The following is a 17375-nucleotide window of genomic DNA, read 5'->3' as shown; positions in this document are numbered from 1 at the left end:
ACCGAAAGGCGAAAGGCGGCAGCCGGCCCCACCCCGGCTGCATCCGAATGAAGGCAAACCAGCAGAACTGTCTGCCTCTCGATGACAACCCAGCCTGCCACAGGGAAAGCTAAGTCAGCCCTGACTCACCGCGCGTTCACGATGTCAGGACAAAAATAACAATAATGAGGATTCCGACACCACCCTGTGCGGTGTGGCCATTGGAACCCTCAGACTCCCCACCCTCAGCACGGGGCCAAGAGCTCAGCTCTGGGGTCCGCTGGGTTTGGGCCTCATCCCACTGGTGACCTTGGACAGAGAACAAATTTGCACCTGCACCGAGGCTCTGTTTCCTAACAGATTCATCCAGTCGTGGGGAGATGAGGTGTGGAATGGCAGGATCTGTGGCAATAGTCGCTGATATTTGCTGAGCAACCTCAGGCACGGTGCTGGGCGCTTCGGGTCCATGGTCTCCGTTAACCCCCAGCCCAATTCAGTGAAGTTCTATCGCCCCCATCTGACAGGTAACTAAACTGCGGCACAGAGGGTTAGCTGGATGAAGGTCACATGACTAGTGCGTGATGGAAATGGGCCTTGAACCCAGGCCACAGAGCCCACTCTTAATTCTTAAAGGTCCGGCGCAGAATAAGCGTTCCAAAAATGTGCATGATTATTATCGCTGCTTTTGCTGGCGTTTCATCTGGCTAATTCTCGTGTTGCTGATTCAGATGTAGATTTACTGCTAATTGTTATATTGCTAACGGGAGGCACGTAGGGCAGGAAGCACAATCCCCTTTATACAGATGACACCCATGGGGCTTAGAAAGGGAAGGTAAGCGGCCACGGAGTCACCGAGTGACACAGCTGGACCTGTCTCCCTCTGTGACTCCGTTGTCGTTCTCGTCGATCGTTGAGATCGAGGCAGTGTGTGTATCTTTCTGCCACTGCTTGAGGCCAGGCTCTGGGAGGATACACTGCGAGCAGCCTGTCTGCAGTGGGAAGGCGGGGGCTTTGCGGGCCCAGCTCTGTTGCCTGTCAGCTGTTAATTTGAAGCTTGTCATTGCACCTCTCAGAGCCTCTGTTTTCTCCTCTGAAAAATGGGTTTACCATGAGGATTCCGTGAGCCCCTGGATGTGCAATGGCCTGGCCCCAGCCGGGCACCGAATAGGCATTCACGGGACGCCGCTCACGATGGAAGGAGATGGGACACGATCACTGCCCTGGAGAAGTTCACCGCCTGGGCGTCGTCTTTTCGTCAAATAGTTGCCTCAACCTCCGGAAACTTCCATGTCCGGGACAAGCTACAGACATCACATACACGCACACACGGCAGTTATTATACCGTGATAGTTGGAATCTCGTAGAATCACACTCAGACGTTCCCTGCAGACCTGCCTGGCGGGCGTTAGCCAGAGACACTGGCTCCATCGGGCTGCCGGTGGATTATTCCCTTCCCTAAGCCTCTCTGAGCACTTAAGGAAACTCCTGTGTTTGGAGATTAATCTCTCTCTGTGGGAAGGTGCCCAAATTGCAAGCGATAAACTGCTACTGAACTCATTATCGCCCCCAGCTCAATCGGACTAGCTATCCCTTGGTTGGTTCCAGCTCGTGACCAGGATAAGACCATCTAGGCTGGATTTCCCCAAAGTGCCTTCAGTACCCCCCTCTGTTACGTTACCCAGTGTTCCAGGGACGCCCTCAAACAGGGGACAAAAACAGCCTCAACAAAGATACTTCTGGGAATTATGTGGGGCAGAGTCTTCGTCAGGCCCCAGTGGCAGCCAAATCCAAACCTTGTTTCCCTCCACCCACCTTGTCACCTGCTGGTGACCCTCAGGGTCTTTGTAGGTCATTTAGCCATGAGATCAGCCTTCCTATCCTGCCGCCCCAGGTGGTCAGAGCCAGGGAGGAGCCAGGAAGCGGGGCCTGAGTTGATGGGGGTTTGGGTTCAGCCCTGCAGGAATTTCCACGTCTTTTGCTAACTGTTTGTTTTAATAGTATATTCAAAGCAAGCCGTCCTGGCGCTTTCCAGTGCGACAATGATGTCTGGTCCAGGAATCCGTGACACCACTCCGCGTGCTTATCCATCGCATCAAACCGTATTCCTATTCTTTTCCCAGATAAGCCAAGTTCGGTCAAAGTCATTTTTCCTCTTTGTGGAAACTGGTAGTTCTCCAAGCAGATCCTTAGAGGTCGATAGAGCCCCAACCCACTTCCATTTTCCGAGGGTCCTAGGATATTTTATTTTTTTTAATTTTTTTTAATTTTTATTTTTTTAACGTTTATTTATTTTTGAGACAGAGAGAGACAGAGCATGAATGGGGGAGGGTCAGAGAGACGGAGACACAGAATCTGAAACAGGCTCCGGGCTCTGAGCTGTCAGCACAGGGGCCCGATGCGGGGCTCGAACTCACGGACCATGAGATCGTGACCTGAGCTGAAGTCGGTGCTCAACCGACTGAGCCACCCGGGCGCCCCCAGTCCTAGGATATTTTAAAAGGTAAAAAGGACAAAACATAATCACCAAGCTTGTTGTGCATTTTAAATATTTACCTTTAGCAAGTTAATGCTCTCATTTAAACACGCACACGGTGCCAATGTAGCAGAAGGGGGTTAGGCCACAAGGTAATTCCAAGATTTCTTTTAAAGTGAATTCGGGGCGCCTGGGTGGCTCAGTTGGTTAAGTGTCCAACTTCAGCACAGCTTATGATCTTGCAGTTTGTGGGTTCGAGTCCCGAGTCGGGATCTGTGCTGACAGCTTGGAGCCTGGAACCTGCTTCGGATTCTGTGTCTCCCTCTCGCTTTCTACCCCTCCCCCACTCGTGCTCACTCGCTCTCTCTCTCTCCCTCCCTCTCAAAAATAATAAAATAAACATTAAAATTAATTCATAATGCACAGATATATTTTGGTCTGGTAATGGGACCAAATTTAGAGTTGTCTAATAACATTTAGTTGCCTCACGACATCAGTGCAACTTTAAGCATCTACTCAACAAAATAACTTAAAGACCCCTTATCTGCAGAGGCCCTTGTCTGTGGATCCAAACTGTGATGGTCTGACTGTAGAGTACCTCCTTTCTTTAATCATCCTCTACAGAAAATGAACTGTTGAATCGGGGGAGGGGGGTAGAGAATAAACGATTTCAAGCTTCGGTGGACTTATTATAAAGAATGAATCACTTTAGAAATAACGCTTGGAATACACCACAAGGAAATTATACTCCAAGGTACGAAACACAGTTGGTTAAGTTTTTCTTTTTTTTTTTTTTTTAATGTTTATTTATTTTTGAGAGAGAGAGAGAGAGCACGTGCACAGGATAGGCAGAGAAAGAGGGAGACAGGATCCCAAGTGGGCTCTGTGCTAACAGCAGAGCCCGATGCAGGACTCAAACCCACGAACCGTGAAATCGTGCCCTGAACCGAAGCTGGACGCTTAGCCAACTGAGCCACCGAGGTGCCCCAGTTAAGTTTTATAAGTAGCAATTTTTTTCACGGCACAGATGGATACATACCTGCTGGTTTGCAGGTCTGTGGTCCTGGCCCCTGAGCTGCCACAGCTCATAACCGGGTTACACTTGCTGCCCTGGGGAGGTGGTGCCCACAGGCTGCGACAGTGCTGCTTGAGGCTGCAGCTGAGGGCACGGCGTTCGGCATCTGGCCCCCCAGGGTGGCTGGCCTGACGCCCGGCTCAGCCCCAGGATGCTGCCCTCGTTTTAGGACAAGCCAAGCGCCGCGGGTTGCTGCAGGCCCAGGAGGGAGAAGCTGTCCCTGGTGCTGACAAAGAGTAAGAGGTTACTTGCCTTTACAGGTTTGGGCTTTAGCTGCTGGGTTCGTTCCCGGGGCTATTCTTACAAAGCATGACAAACTGGGTGGTTTAAACAACAGAAGATGTATTGTCTCACGGTTCTGGAGGCTGGAGAACTCCTGGAATCAAGGTGTTGGCAGGTTGCTTCCTTCTGAGGGCTGCGAGGGAGAATCTTCCTCAGGCCTGTATTGTTGGCTTAGGGATGCTCACATGGCTTCTCCCTCTGTGTGTGTGTGTGTGTGTGTGTGTGTGCCTCGAAATTCCCTCCCCACTTTTTTTTAAAAGTTTATTTATTTTTGAGAGGGAGAGAGAGCAGGGGAGGGGCAGAGAGAGAGGGGGAGACACAGAATCCGAAGCAAGCTCCAGGCTCCGAGCTGTCAGCACACAGCCCGACATGGGGCTTAAATTCATGAACTGTGAGATCATGACCTGAGCTAAAGTCAGATGCTTAACCGACTAGGCACTCAGGTGCCCCCAAATTTCTCCTTATTATAAAGGCACTGGCCATATTGGATTAGGGCCCACCTGAATGACCTCATTTTAATTTAATTGCCTTGTTTAGGACTCCACATCAGGCCGTATTCTTTTTTTTCTTTTAATTTTTTTAATGTTTATTTTGAGAGAAAGAGAGAGTATGAGCAGGGGAGAGAGAGGGAGAGAGAATCCCAAGCAAGCTCCACACTGTCAGCACAGAGCCCAACGCAGGGCTTAGTCTCATGAACCGCAAGAACATGACCTGAGCCGAAATCTAGAGTCAGACCCTTAACTGACTGAGCCACCCAGGTGCCCCAAGGCCATATTCTGAGGTGCTGGAGGGTTAGGACACCAGCATATGAATATGGGAGAAACACAGTTCAGCCCATTAATGGTTCCTAAGATGTTGTGTCTCCCAGGGGCTTCCCTCCCTGCTGTCAAGCTCTTGGCCCCATCCCACTGGGAGGCCCCTGACTGTGACAGCCCACAGTTGGGGGAGGGCAAGGTGCTTGGCCTCTATTTCTAGATCTCCCAGATTCTGATGTCTCGTGTCTGTCTTCCTGCGTTCAAATCCCCCCTCCCTCCACCTTGCCATCCCTTCTGCTCCTTACTCCCTAATCTCTGCTAGAAAGCTCCAGAAGGTTCCAGAAGGCTCGCCATACTCCCACTCACGAAGAACCTGCGAGTCAGTGTTGACTTGGTCCCCTGCCCTCCCACCCTCTCACACCCCCAGGCTGTCTTTGCTGCTGCTGGCACCCCAATCTCCAGCTCCTCCCACCCCCCTGCAGCTGCGGCTGTGTTCTGCCTTCCCGGCTTCCCACCTGCACGTGGGTCTCTCTGCCCTCACCCTCTCCCCACTGCAGCCCTTGCAGTCATGTGTCCTGAACTAGAGCTTTGATAAGCTCCCCCCTGCATCAGGCAGCTTCCAGGGTCCCCCCTTCTCTACTAAGTCAAGACAAAAGCCTTTGGCTTAGCCTTCGAGGGGCTCTATAATTTTGAAATGCATTTAGACCTGGCATCCATCAGCACGGGCTACCATCACAAAATACCACAGGCTCTGGGGCTTAAACGTAGAAAGTTATCTCTCATAGCTCTGGAGGCTGGAAGTCAGAGGTCAGGATGCCGGCACAGTCACATTGGGTGAGGGCTCCCTGCTTGGCTTGCAGACGGCCGCCCTCACTGTGCCCTAACTCTGCCATTCTGTGTGTGCGCTGAGAGAAAAAGACAAAGAGAGAGATGTCTCTTCCTCTTCTTATAAGGCCACCAATCCTATCAGTTTAGGTCCCACTCTCATGGCCTCTTTTAACCTTAATTACTTCCTAAAGGTCCCGTCTCCTAACAGAGTCATATGGGGAGTTAGGGCTTTAACGTATGAATTCAGGAGGGACACAGTTCAGTCCATCGCAGACCTCAAGTGTTTGTAGCATATGTAGATACAGCTAAGTGGACAGCGGGTAGAGAGAAAACTGTATCTATATCTAATTATCTGTATAAGACATAGAGACATAGATACGTATGCATTCACCTACAGAAACATATATACTCATAAATTGCAGGCAGGGATAAGGGCCTTGAAGAAAAATAAAGCGTGATAAGGGAACAGGGAATATCAGTGGTGGGGTGCTGTTTTAAAAGATGATCAGGAGAGATCGCTAATGCAGGTGGAGACATAAGTAACATAAACTGAAGCATTCAGCCACTGGAATTCGATTCTTTGGATCAAGAGTCCACAGACTTTTCTGTAAAGGGAGAGGTAGGAAATATTTTTGGCTTTTGTGGGCTGTATGATCTTGGTCTCCGTTACAGCTACCCTGCTCTGTTGCTGTATCACAAAAGCCTCCACAGACAATATAGAAACAAATGCGTATGGCCATGTGCCAATAAAACTTTATTTATGAACACTGAAGTTTGAACTTCATGTACCTTGTATGTGTCATGAAACATTACTCTCTTTTTTTTGATATTTTTATTCAACAGGCTAAAAATTGGAAAACGATTCTTAGCTCATGGGCTGTATAAAAATGTGCAGGGGACCAGGTTTGGTCCCCGGGCTGCAGTTTGCAAACCTTTGCACGCAACCATATGAGGCTTCTCCCAGTTGTGGGATGAGAGTGGGGACCACTGTAGGGCCAAGAACACAAGTCGCTGGCACACAACACGTGTTCGATACGTATTTATTTTTTGTTGTTGTTGTTCTTAAGTAGGCTTCATGCCTAGCGTGGAGCCCAATGTGGGGCTTGAACCCATAACCCTGAGATCAAGACCTGAGCTGAGCCAAAGAGTCTGATGCTCAACCGACTGAGCCACCCAGGCACCCCTCGATACGTATTTTTTTTAATCTTTTAAATGTTTATTTATTTTTTAGGAGACAGAGAGAGACAGAGCATGAGTGAGGGGAGGGGCAGAGAGAGAGGGAGACACAGAGTCTGAAGCAGGTTCCAGACTCCGAGCTGTCAGCACAGAGCCCGATGCGGGGCTCGAACTCACAGGCTGCGAGATAATGACCTGAGCCGAAGTCGGATGCTTAACTGACTGAGCCACCCAGGCACCCCCCTCAATATGTACTTTTTGGAGAAGAGAGAGGAGGGAGGGGGCAGAACGAAACAGGGTGCAGTCAGTTAAGTGTTCAGAGCCTCCTGTCTGTTTTTGGGGGCAAGCATCTGGGCACCCCCCCACCAGAGCCCACCAAGACCTAGCCGTGTCTCCTGCCACCTGAAAAACTTCCACTGACTACCCCAGACACAAATCTAGAAAATGACACGCGTAGCCACAGCCCAAAGCCTGCGTATGCCCTGTCCCCAGCTTAATAACTCACAAGTGCCACTAATGTGCATTTTTAGCGAGAACCTTTCAGTCCCCACTCAGAAAAGTCATTTGCATCCCCCATGCAGGGCCCCTGACTGCTATATTAATCTCCCCATTTGTCCCCTCCTGAGTCATCTAATATGACTGCTGGCTAATTAAAACATCAAAGCCCCAAGTACAACAGCCCCGCCAGAGGCCTCCTACTGCCTGCTTTCAGGGGTGCCGTTCGGCGCAGCCCAGGGTGGAGCAGGGCAAGGCCCACGCCTGGGGCCCCCAGGTTCTGGGCTCGAAATGACCACCCCTCGCACATCTGGAGCCTCCACAGATGGCCTTTTTCATTATGCCTGTTACCTCGCTATTTCCACACCCTGCCGATGAGGGCTGCTCACTGTCCCCCCCCCACCACCAGCCGCACCCCACGCCTCTTCCTCCCGCCTCACTGTGCTCCCCACCGTCTGCCCTCGCACCCCCTCTCTGGGTCCTAGGCCTGACCCCAATGCCACCAAGGCACCTCTTATCCCCCATCTGGGATTCCAGCTACTCCTCAGCCTCTGGAACATCCTTAGGGATGGTCAAGAGAGTTTGTAACCTGGCTGAGTGATGCCCAATATTTAGGGAGAGTGGCCGGGGTGCTCCCACATGGGCAAGGTCAGATTTTTTTTTTTTTTTTTTTTTTTTGGTTCTCATGGATGCTGAGGAATTTGTCACCACAGAGTCTTGGCTAAAGATGTGACTTCTGTCACCTGCGTGTCTGCTGGGAGAGCGCTGGGAGAGACAGTCACGGAGACAGAATCTTAAAGAAGTGTGGAGGCTGTCTGGCCAGGCCTCCAAAGGAAATAGAGCTGTTTGTATGTGGCCTCACAAGGGGACAGAAGTAAACTAACTTGGAGCTGAGCGAGCAGAAAACGTGAACGGGAGTGAAGGGAAGAACGCCTCCAGATCCTTCTCCTGCCGCCGGGGTGGCAGGACTGTAGTGATACTTGCGGCAATGACCGCAATGACCACACTGGCAGGTGCACTAAGGGCAGCAGATTCTCGTGCCAGCAGCAAGAAGTGATGGCTGACACTCAGGAGGTGATTGCATTCATCCAGGCGAGAGACGATGTTGGCCTGGCCACGGGGCTCGCCAGTTCGGTGGGAAGTGAGAGGAGGCGGTGGGTTCTAGAGCTATGGAGAAGCTGCAATGGTGGGACCTGAGGAGGCACTCGCTGCGGGGGATGAAGAGAATGATGTCCAGGACAGGCCCCAAGTGTGGCTTGCACAGGTGGTTGGATGGTGATGCCCAGCACTGAGATGGGAATCGCTGGGGATGACCAGATCTGGCCACAGCAGGGAGGTGTGGAAGATGAGGAGTCATGGCACCTTCCATTTGTTCTCTGCTAACTCTTGCATGGTTCTGGAGAGGTCTTTAACATGCTGTTCACCTACCCTCTGGGCCCCAGATTCCAACATGGCGGCACAGACGCTTTAGCACAGAGCTTCTCTATTCTGCTGGCCGGAAAGGTGGCTGTGGTATGCCTCTCACCTCAAGACCTTTGCGTAAGCTGTTCCTTCTGCCCACAAGACCTTGCTCTTCTCTCTTTGCCGGATTAATACCTACTTGTCCTGCAGGTCTCTACTTAGAAGCCAAATGCTCTGGGTTAGGTGCCCCTTCTGTGGGCTTCCACAGTGCCCTGTACACAACCAACTTCTCATGTTAGGGCAGCCATTGCACCTGGTTTTAATGACTCGTAAACTGTCATCCATCCCCTGACCCCCATCTTGCACAATGAACTCCATGAGGGCAGAGATCACATCTGTCTAGTTTGTCACTGTAGGCCTGGCCCTTGCTACCTTGCTTGGAACATAGGAGATACTCAATAAACACATGTTGAATGAATGAATGAATGAATGATGCATAATGGCCAAGAGACAGGAGAGTCAGCAGTTCAGGACATGGTTTGAAAGACAGACTGCTAGGATTTGACTCCTGGTTCCAGCTTACTAACTTTGTGACCTTGGACGACTTAGTTAACCTCTCTGTGTGCCGCAGTTTCCTCATCTGTAAAATGGGCATGATAAGACTTTGCTTGGCACACAGTGAATGCTTATTGAATGCCAGTTTCCAGTAGTAGTCCTTCAGTGTGCTCTGTGATTTCTTTCCCGGACTTTGTCCAGTTCATTGGAATTCACAGCTTCCTCACCATCCTGAGCCCCTCAAGCTGATGAGATGACGATTCGGCCTCCTTTCTGACTTCATCTCCTTGAACTAACCGTACTCACGCACTCCAGCCACACTGGCCTCCTCACTGGCCCTTTGAACTTAACAAGCTCATCTGCACCTCAGGGCCTTTGCACTTGCCTTTCTCTCCTCCACTTAGTCATCAATATATATCCTTACAACCGATATTATATCATTTGGGTGTTGGTTTACTTATAATTTATCCCCATTTCTCTGACAATAATGTCCCAGAAGGGCGAGGGCACTCTCTGTCTTGCTCATTACAGTGTCCCCAGTGCCTAACAGTGTCTAGCCCATAATAGGTCCTCAATAAATACTAGTTGAGCGTGAGCATGCCCTGACACAAGGTCACTACCCAGTGCTCCGATATTTGGTATGAATGTCACTCCACACTGGCTTGTCTTCTCCCTTCTCTCACTCAGCTGTCATGTCAAGGTGTGCCTGCTGCCTCTCCCTGACAGCCGCTGACTGACTGATGCTTGTCTGGTGCAAAAGCAGGTAGACAGTTCCTCAGAAACACCCAAGACAGAATGTGATCCTTAATAATGAGGTCTCAAGTGGATGGGCCACGATGGTCAGCCCAGGACTTATCCCCCACCACCTACTGGGCAATTTGTTTATAGAAGTGAAGACAAATGGGGGACTGAAGGTGCTCAAGACAGAGGAGCAGTCAGTGCAAAGGCCCTGAGGCAGAAACGCACTGGGCATTTTTGAGAGGCAGAAACCTGAAGTTTGGGGAAATATTCATGCTTCAAAACTATCCAATTAAATCTTTTCTGTTTCCCCAGTACTCGCCGGAAATAGTGAGTTTGGGCTGTAGCAGGAAAGCCCGGAAATCCAAGTAACCTGACCTAGCTTGGGGTGTGATTCCTCAGGCCTGAAAGCCAGTACCGTTCAGAGAAGCTGATGGTGTCCCTTGCTCATTTGCTCATTCAACAAACATTCATTGAGTCCCTGCTGTATGCTAAGACCTGTGTTAGACACCAGAGAGACCACCTTTGAGTTCCTGACCCCTCTCCCCAGAACGGAGCCCAAAAGGCTTTTCCATGGTGCCTCCTTCTTCATAGGCAGAGGGACCAGGTTCCCAGCCACCTTGCACGTGTCACCCCGGGAGAATCGAGTCCTCTCTCTGCAGACCCTTGGTAACTCTGGCAGATTCCAGGAAGAATCCCAGAGGACAGTTTTCGAGTGCCCCCCGAGCCCCGTCTCATGTTCCACCTCCAATCTCTCCTCCAGCCCCCTGCCTCAGGAAAACAGTCTCCTACAAAGAACGGCAGCCCCTCCAAGTGCCCCCGCTTCCTCAAGGTCAAGAACTGGGAGACCGACGTGGTCCTCACTGACACCCTTCACCTTAAGAGCACACTGGTGAGTACCCCAGCAGGGTGTGGCCCAGCCTCAGAATTAACCACATTTGGCATTGGCTAAGACTTTGTTGTGGGGACCGCCCCGTGCACTGTAGGACATTTAGCATCACCCCTGACCTGTACACGTGAGATGTCAGTAGCCTCCCTGAAGTTGTGACCGCACCAAAAATGTCTTGAGATATTACTTACTGTCCCCTGGGTGGGAAGTCCCCTCCCATTTGGGAATCACTGGCAGATACTTACTCACTCATGGAAACACTTTCTTTTTTAATTTTTTAAATGTTTTTATTTATTTTCGAGAAAGAGAGAGAGACAAGGTGCGAGTGGAGGCGGGGCAGAGAGAGAGGGAGACACAGAACGTGAAGTAGTTTCCAGGCTGTGAGCTGTCAGCATGGTGCCTGACGTGGGGCTCGAACTCATGAATCGCAAAATCATGACCTGATCTGAAGTCGGATGCTTAACCAACTGAGCCACCCAGCTGCCCTAGAAATACTTTGTATTTGTGTACCTTGAACCTGAAAGAATTCAAGAAGAATTTCTGCTTCTGAACGCATTTTCTTCATCTCTCACAGTCTGACCGCTGATGGAGCCTTGAGCAAGCCCTTCCTTTGCTTTCACCGTGTTTCTGCTAAACTTTTATATCATTTTTTTAACACTTTATTGTATTTTTTAAGAGACAGAGGGGCACAGAGCACAAGCAGGGGAGGGGCAGAGAGAGAGGGAGACACAGAATCCGAAGCAGGCTCCAGGCTCCGAGCTGTCAGCACAGAGCCCGACGCGGGGCTTGAACTTATGAACTGTGAGATCCTGACCTGAGCCGAAGTCGGATGCTTAACCGACTGAGCCACCCAGGCTCCCCTATCATATTTTTTAACAGTCAGCAAATCACCATATTGCTTTACATTTTTGTTGAAATTGAGCCTCTTAGAAGAACATTGTATCGGTGAGTTATAGCCACGTAACAAATTTCCCTGACACTCAGTGGCTTGAAACAGCCACCACTCATTTTTCAAAAGTCCACAGACTGCCTCGGTGGTCCTGCTGGTCTCAGTTGATCTCAAGCATCTGCAGTCATCTGAGGGGTCAGCTCTGGGTGGGCTGGCTAGGATGGCCTTGGCCGTGATCGCTCACCTGTTTCATGTGGTTTCTCTCATCCTCCAGCAAGCTAGCGCGGCCTGGTTCCCATGGTGGTTGCGAGGTTTTCAGAGGAAATGAGCAAAAGCATGCTTGATCTCTTGAGGCCTAGTCATGGGATGGGCACAGTGTCTATTGGCCAAAACCAGCTCACATTCAAGGGGAGAGGGGAGAGGTTCCACTTCTCAATGACAGTTGCTGCAAAGTCACATTGCAAAGGGTGTGGATGCAGGGAAGGGAGGCATTGGGACGACCTTTTTGCAATCAATGTGCCATAGACGTGTTCAGCCATAGTAGTTCTTCCTTGATGAACATGGGCTCAGAAAATACTCGAGGATTCGGTAGGAATGAGTCTGATTCCCAGGGAGTGCCAGTCAGAAAGCCCCTCTTCCCCTAGTTGGGTAGAGCAAACACTTTGGGGACCTTCGAATGCTGCCCATCATTCCTTACCATGCCTGATGACCACACCCTACAATGACTTGAAGCTGGCACCTGAGCAGTGCCGTTTGGGAATTAAAGGCCAAGTCAACTCTACCACAAATGTCAGATCCATGGCCTCAGCCCCCCACGTGCCTCCAAGTGGTAGCCCAAATCTCTCTTTTCCCTCCAGGAAATGGGCTGCACCGAGCACATCTGTATGGGCTCCATCATGCTCCCCTCTCAGCAGATACGAAGGCCTGAAGACGTCCGCACAAAAGAACAGCTCTTCCCTCTCGCCAAAGAGTTCATTGACCAGTACTACTCATCAATTAAAAGGCAAGTGTATGTTGACTCCGGGGTCCCAGGGCGAGTTCCTGAGTACCAGGGACAAAGACTTCGGCTCCAACAATGCCGACAGTTGAACCAAGAGTAAGGGCTCCGCCCACCATACACACACAGGTTGAAAACTAGCGGCCCAAGAGCCACATCTGGCCCCCAGAAATGTCTTTGTCTGGCCTGCAAAGTGTTGCTTCAATTTGAAATATTTCAAGCAACTCCATGCCTAGGTATACGTGCCCGAAAGAAACTCTCACACGTGTTCGCCAGAAGGTATGCGTAAAAATGTTCACCGAAACATTGTTATAATAGGGGAAAAAATTAAAAAGAGAGAGCCAACCAGAAACCACCTCGACTCCCTCGACAGGAGGATGCATGGGTAAGTGATGGTATTTTCTGAGTCAGGGAATATTACACAGCTGTAAAAAGGTGAATGAGTTAGCGCTCAGCACATTTGTGGGAATGAAGCTCGCAAACAAACTGTGCAAAAGGAAGAAAGGATAAGTTTGTGCAAGAATGCATTCAGGGTAGCATCATTTATGTAAGCTTTTTAAACATACAGAACAATATTGTATGTGATTTAGGGAATATGTACACGTGTGACAAACATATGAAGAAAAGCATGAGACACTTCCAGGAAGAAAGTGGGTTATGATGGGAAAATAGTCCCCAAGGAATTATAAAATCATTTCTCTTCTATTATTTTTTAAAGTTTTATTTATTTACGTAACCTCTCCACCCACCATGGGGCTCAAACTCACAACCCCGAGATTAAAAGTCATACGCTCCTCTGACTGAACCAGCCAGGCGCCCCTCATTTATTATTTCTTGGGCTTGAGTATTCATCATATTGTTTTTGATACCTTTTTGTAAGCCCCAAATTTTTTACAATAATTTTTTCAGCTTTCTAAACTTGAATTCCTTGTCATCGTTTAAAAATTAGGAGAGTCCCCTTTACAAATCAGATTTCCAGGGGTGCCTGGCTGGCTGAGTCAGCGGAGAGAGTGACTCTTAATCTTGGGGTTGTGAGTTCGAGCCCCATATGGGGTGGAGAGATTACTTTAAAATAAAATCTTTAAAAATAAATAAATAAAGGGGCACCTGGGTGGCTCAGTCGGTTAAGCGTCTGACTTCGGCTCAGGTCATGATCTCACAGTTTGGGAGTTCAAGCCCCGCGTGGGTCTCTGTGCTGACGGCTCAGAGCCTGGAGCCTGCTTTGGATTCTGTGTCTCCCTCTCTCTCTGCCTCTCCCCCTGCTCATGCTCTGTCTCTCTCTGTCTCAAAAATAAAAAAATAAACACTATATATATATATATATATGTGTGTGTGTGTGTGTGTATATATATACATATATATGTGTGTATATATATATATACATATATACATATATGTGTGTATATATATATACATATATACATATATGTATGTATATGTATATATATGTGTATATATATATATATATATATATATATATATATATGTATAATAAAAATAAAAATCCGATATCCGGTTTCTCTTGTAAGGAGACCTTTGGTTTTATTTGTTTGTTTTGGTTTTTTTAATCAAATTTTGTTTGTTTGTTTAGAATAGAATTTAGTGATTCATCACTTACATATGACACCCAGTGCTCATCCCATGAAAGGAGACCTTTGAGCCAGACACGGGCTCGCCTGTTGGCCACAGTCTCCACCCAGCCAGTTTAGTCCCTGCTGGGCCTTTGTGGACACTGGAGTTTGCAGTCTTCTTATGATTGAACTACTGTCTCCACATATGGACCCAGACTTGCTGCAGCTTCTGGCCTCCCCGAATGGCTCACTCTTTCCACTGACCCGTAACTCGGGAGCAGAGGTGACACTCCCATGTCCCTTCCCTCCTCGCTCAGGTTTGGCTCCAAAGCCCACACGGAGAGGCTGGAAGAGGTCAACAAAGAGATCGAAACCACCGGCACCTACCAGCTCAAAGACACGGAGCTCATCTACGGGGCCAAGCATGCCTGGCGGAACGCCTCCCGCTGCGTGGGCAGGATCCAGTGGTCCAAGCTGCAGGTAGGCGGTGAGGCTCTTTGGTGGGTGGGGAGGGAGGGAGGGATGGAGCTGTACAAAGGGTCTGGTCTCGCCAAGGCCACCTGGAGGGTATGGCGAAGTCCCAGATGGTAGGCATGGGGTCCCAGATTCTCGGATCGGGACTCAATCTGCTTCATAGTCGTGTCTCACTTAGCCAACATGCTGGGGATTTTTTTAATGTTTACTTATTTTTATTTTGGGAGAGAGTATGAGTGGGGGAGGGGCAGAGAGAGAGGGAGAGAGCAGGCTCTCTGTCCCAAGCTCTACACTGTTAGCACATGGAGCCCCATGTGGGGCTCGATCTCACGAACCGTGAGATCGTGCCCTGAGCCGAAATCAAGAGTCAGACACTCAACCGACTGAGCCACCCAGGTGCCCCAACACGGTTTTTTTTTTTAAAAAAAAAAGCAACTTGCTCGTCTCTTGGTAAGGCTGATGCTCTCCAGTTTACCACAGACCCCACCACTCTCTTTTGTATTCCACCTACTCTCTGCGTGTTTATATTATCCACTTACTCCCTGACAGCATTAGATTCTGTGTCCCCTGATACGATTTCTGCCCCCCTGGGGAATAGTTTGAAGTCAGAAGTAGAATAGTTACCAAGGTCAGCGGGGTTCTGTTTGATTTTTCTTTGTTTTGTTTTGAAATCCCTCATCCCTAGTAACCTAGCAGGAAATACATGCAGCCCACTGAGGTCTCCCCTTTGCTCATCACCCCTTAACCACGTTCATGTACACACCAGGCCTGCCTTCGGGGGATTCTTCCTGGTTTGACTGACCGTGGTTATTAGGATGGGAAAAAGAAACCGTAAAACCCAGCCCTGATCACATTAGGGGAGCGCTCCCTACTCTGGCGGGACAGCAGGTGGCATGGGCTCCGGGTTCTCGTCCCCGTGGGAAGGCTGCACCGGGGGAGCCGGGGAGGGAAGGAGGAGGCACCCGTTCTCACCGTGCATCCTTCGCAGGTGTTCGATGCCCGCGACTGCACCACGGCTCACGGGATGTTCAACTACATCTGCAACCACATCAAGTATGCCACCAACAAAGGGAACCTCAGGTGAGCCCGCCAGCCCCGGGGAGGGGGGTCTGATGTCCCCAAAGCGTCGGCCCTTGGGTGTGGAGTTGGCTCACCGGCCGAGGAAATGCTCTCCCTCTCCTCTCGGGGAGACGTGCCAAGCCTCGAGAGGGGGCCTGGCTTCTTGTCCCACCTGCCGTGTCCTGTCTCTTCCGTGGCTTGCAAAGCTACAGCAACCCAAATCACGTTCAACCCTCACAGTTCGGTATCACCTGTGGAGGGGGCAGGAAGGGGTGTTTCCCTTTCCAGGACTCGGAAAGTCCCATTGCCAACAGTGACCTGCTTTTACCAGCTCTCGGTCTTTTGCCTGCATTTCAAAGACAGTTTCTCTTCCTGCCGCTGGGGGCACTGTTCCTTCAGGTTCGGCCAAGCCAAGCCACACCTTGGATTCCTCTTGCCCAAAGAACAAAGCCCCAGGGAGGAAGCGAAGGCAGGGAGGCACCATGTGAGCTGGTGGCTTCCACACTGGCAAGTTGCAGCTGGAAGGCGACAGCTGGGGCCCCGCAGCCTGACGGTTAGACTTGTTAATCCCGTGCAATCGGTCCTTGTCCCAGCTGCTGAGGACCAGCCCCACGGTGGGGCCGTGTGGGCCACTGCAGGGATATTCCCACAAGCCCCAGGCTGCACTGCGTCACCCCCATAGTGGCTTGTTTGTGTGAAGCATGGGTTTTCCTGGATGTGTCCCTTCCTTGAGAAGGAAACAGTGTCCCAGCTGAGCCTACCAGTGGGAAAAGGACCTGTAATATAAGCCCAGAGCCTGCTCGGGGAATTAGTATTTAGATCTTTTCCTGAAAGACCTCACCCCTCAGAGAACATCTTCTTGAGATCTTCTATTTAAGAAATATTCAGCTGATTCCTTTTGTTTTTTTTTACAATTTTTTTAAAATTTTATTTGAGAGAGAGAGAGAGAGAGAGAGAGAGAGAATCCCAAGCAGGCTCCATTTTCAGCATGGAGCCTGATGGAGGGCTCAATCCAACAACCATGAAACAGTGACCTGAGCCGAAATCAAGAGTCAGACACTCAACAGACTGAGCGATCCAGGCACCCCATTTTTTTTTCACAAGTTTTTAAAAATGTTTTCGATATTTATTTTTGAGAGTGAGAGAGAGAATGAATCTGCGAGGCGAGGGAGGGGCAGAGAGAGAGGGAGACAGAGGATCTCTGCCCTGACTTCCCGAGAGCCCCCACGTGGGGCTCAAACACACGAACCACAAGATCATGACCTGAGCCAAAGTCAGACGCTTAACCGATGGAGCCACCCCAGGTGCCCCCACAAGTTTTAAACCACAAATCTGGATGTAAGAGGGTCTTAAGGGAATGTGCACCATCTATAGAAATTATCAAAACATAACAGAGGAAGGCAGGCAAGGGAGAAGAAGGGAGGGAAAGAGGGATGTAATTTAAACGGAGCAGGCATTCGATCTGTCGTTCAGTGAAATCATGTTCAGGAGGCATAAGTGTGTTCTATTTCTTCCGTTGGTCTCAGTTCCCGCACATGGAGTAAGCATTCCACACGCTGTGTGTGAGTCTGGTGTTTCTGAACATGCTTTTTAAATACATATATTACACAAACACCCTGTATGTGGTGCTCAACCAAAGAAACGGCAATGTGTTTTGCTGCTGGAGGGAACAATGACCGTTTGACTCGTTCTGTGTTCATCTCCAATATGGTGCCTTTGCTACAAGATTGTTGAGAGCC

At 49.8% G+C, this 17375-nt stretch overlaps 1 protein-coding gene across 1 annotated transcript in view; it reads left to right on the top strand.

The window, feature by feature from the left end:
• NOS1 (nitric oxide synthase 1) overlaps positions 1 to 17375 on the top strand; it is a 114093-nt gene that overhangs the window by 48229 nt on the left and 48489 nt on the right. The window contains exons 4-7 of the mRNA XM_042910389.1: positions 10521 to 10649; positions 12393 to 12538; positions 14421 to 14583; positions 15566 to 15657. Coding sequence (XP_042766323.1) covers positions 10521 to 10649; positions 12393 to 12538; positions 14421 to 14583; positions 15566 to 15657 — 530 coding nt within the window. The remainder of the gene's footprint in view (positions 1 to 10520; positions 10650 to 12392; positions 12539 to 14420; positions 14584 to 15565; positions 15658 to 17375) is intronic.

Source organism: Panthera leo, chromosome D3 (assembly GCF_018350215.1).
Source record: "Panthera leo isolate Ple1 chromosome D3, P.leo_Ple1_pat1.1, whole genome shotgun sequence".
NCBI lineage: Eukaryota > Metazoa > Chordata > Mammalia > Carnivora > Felidae > Panthera > Panthera leo.
This window is presented reverse-complemented; position numbering and strand designations above follow the sequence as displayed.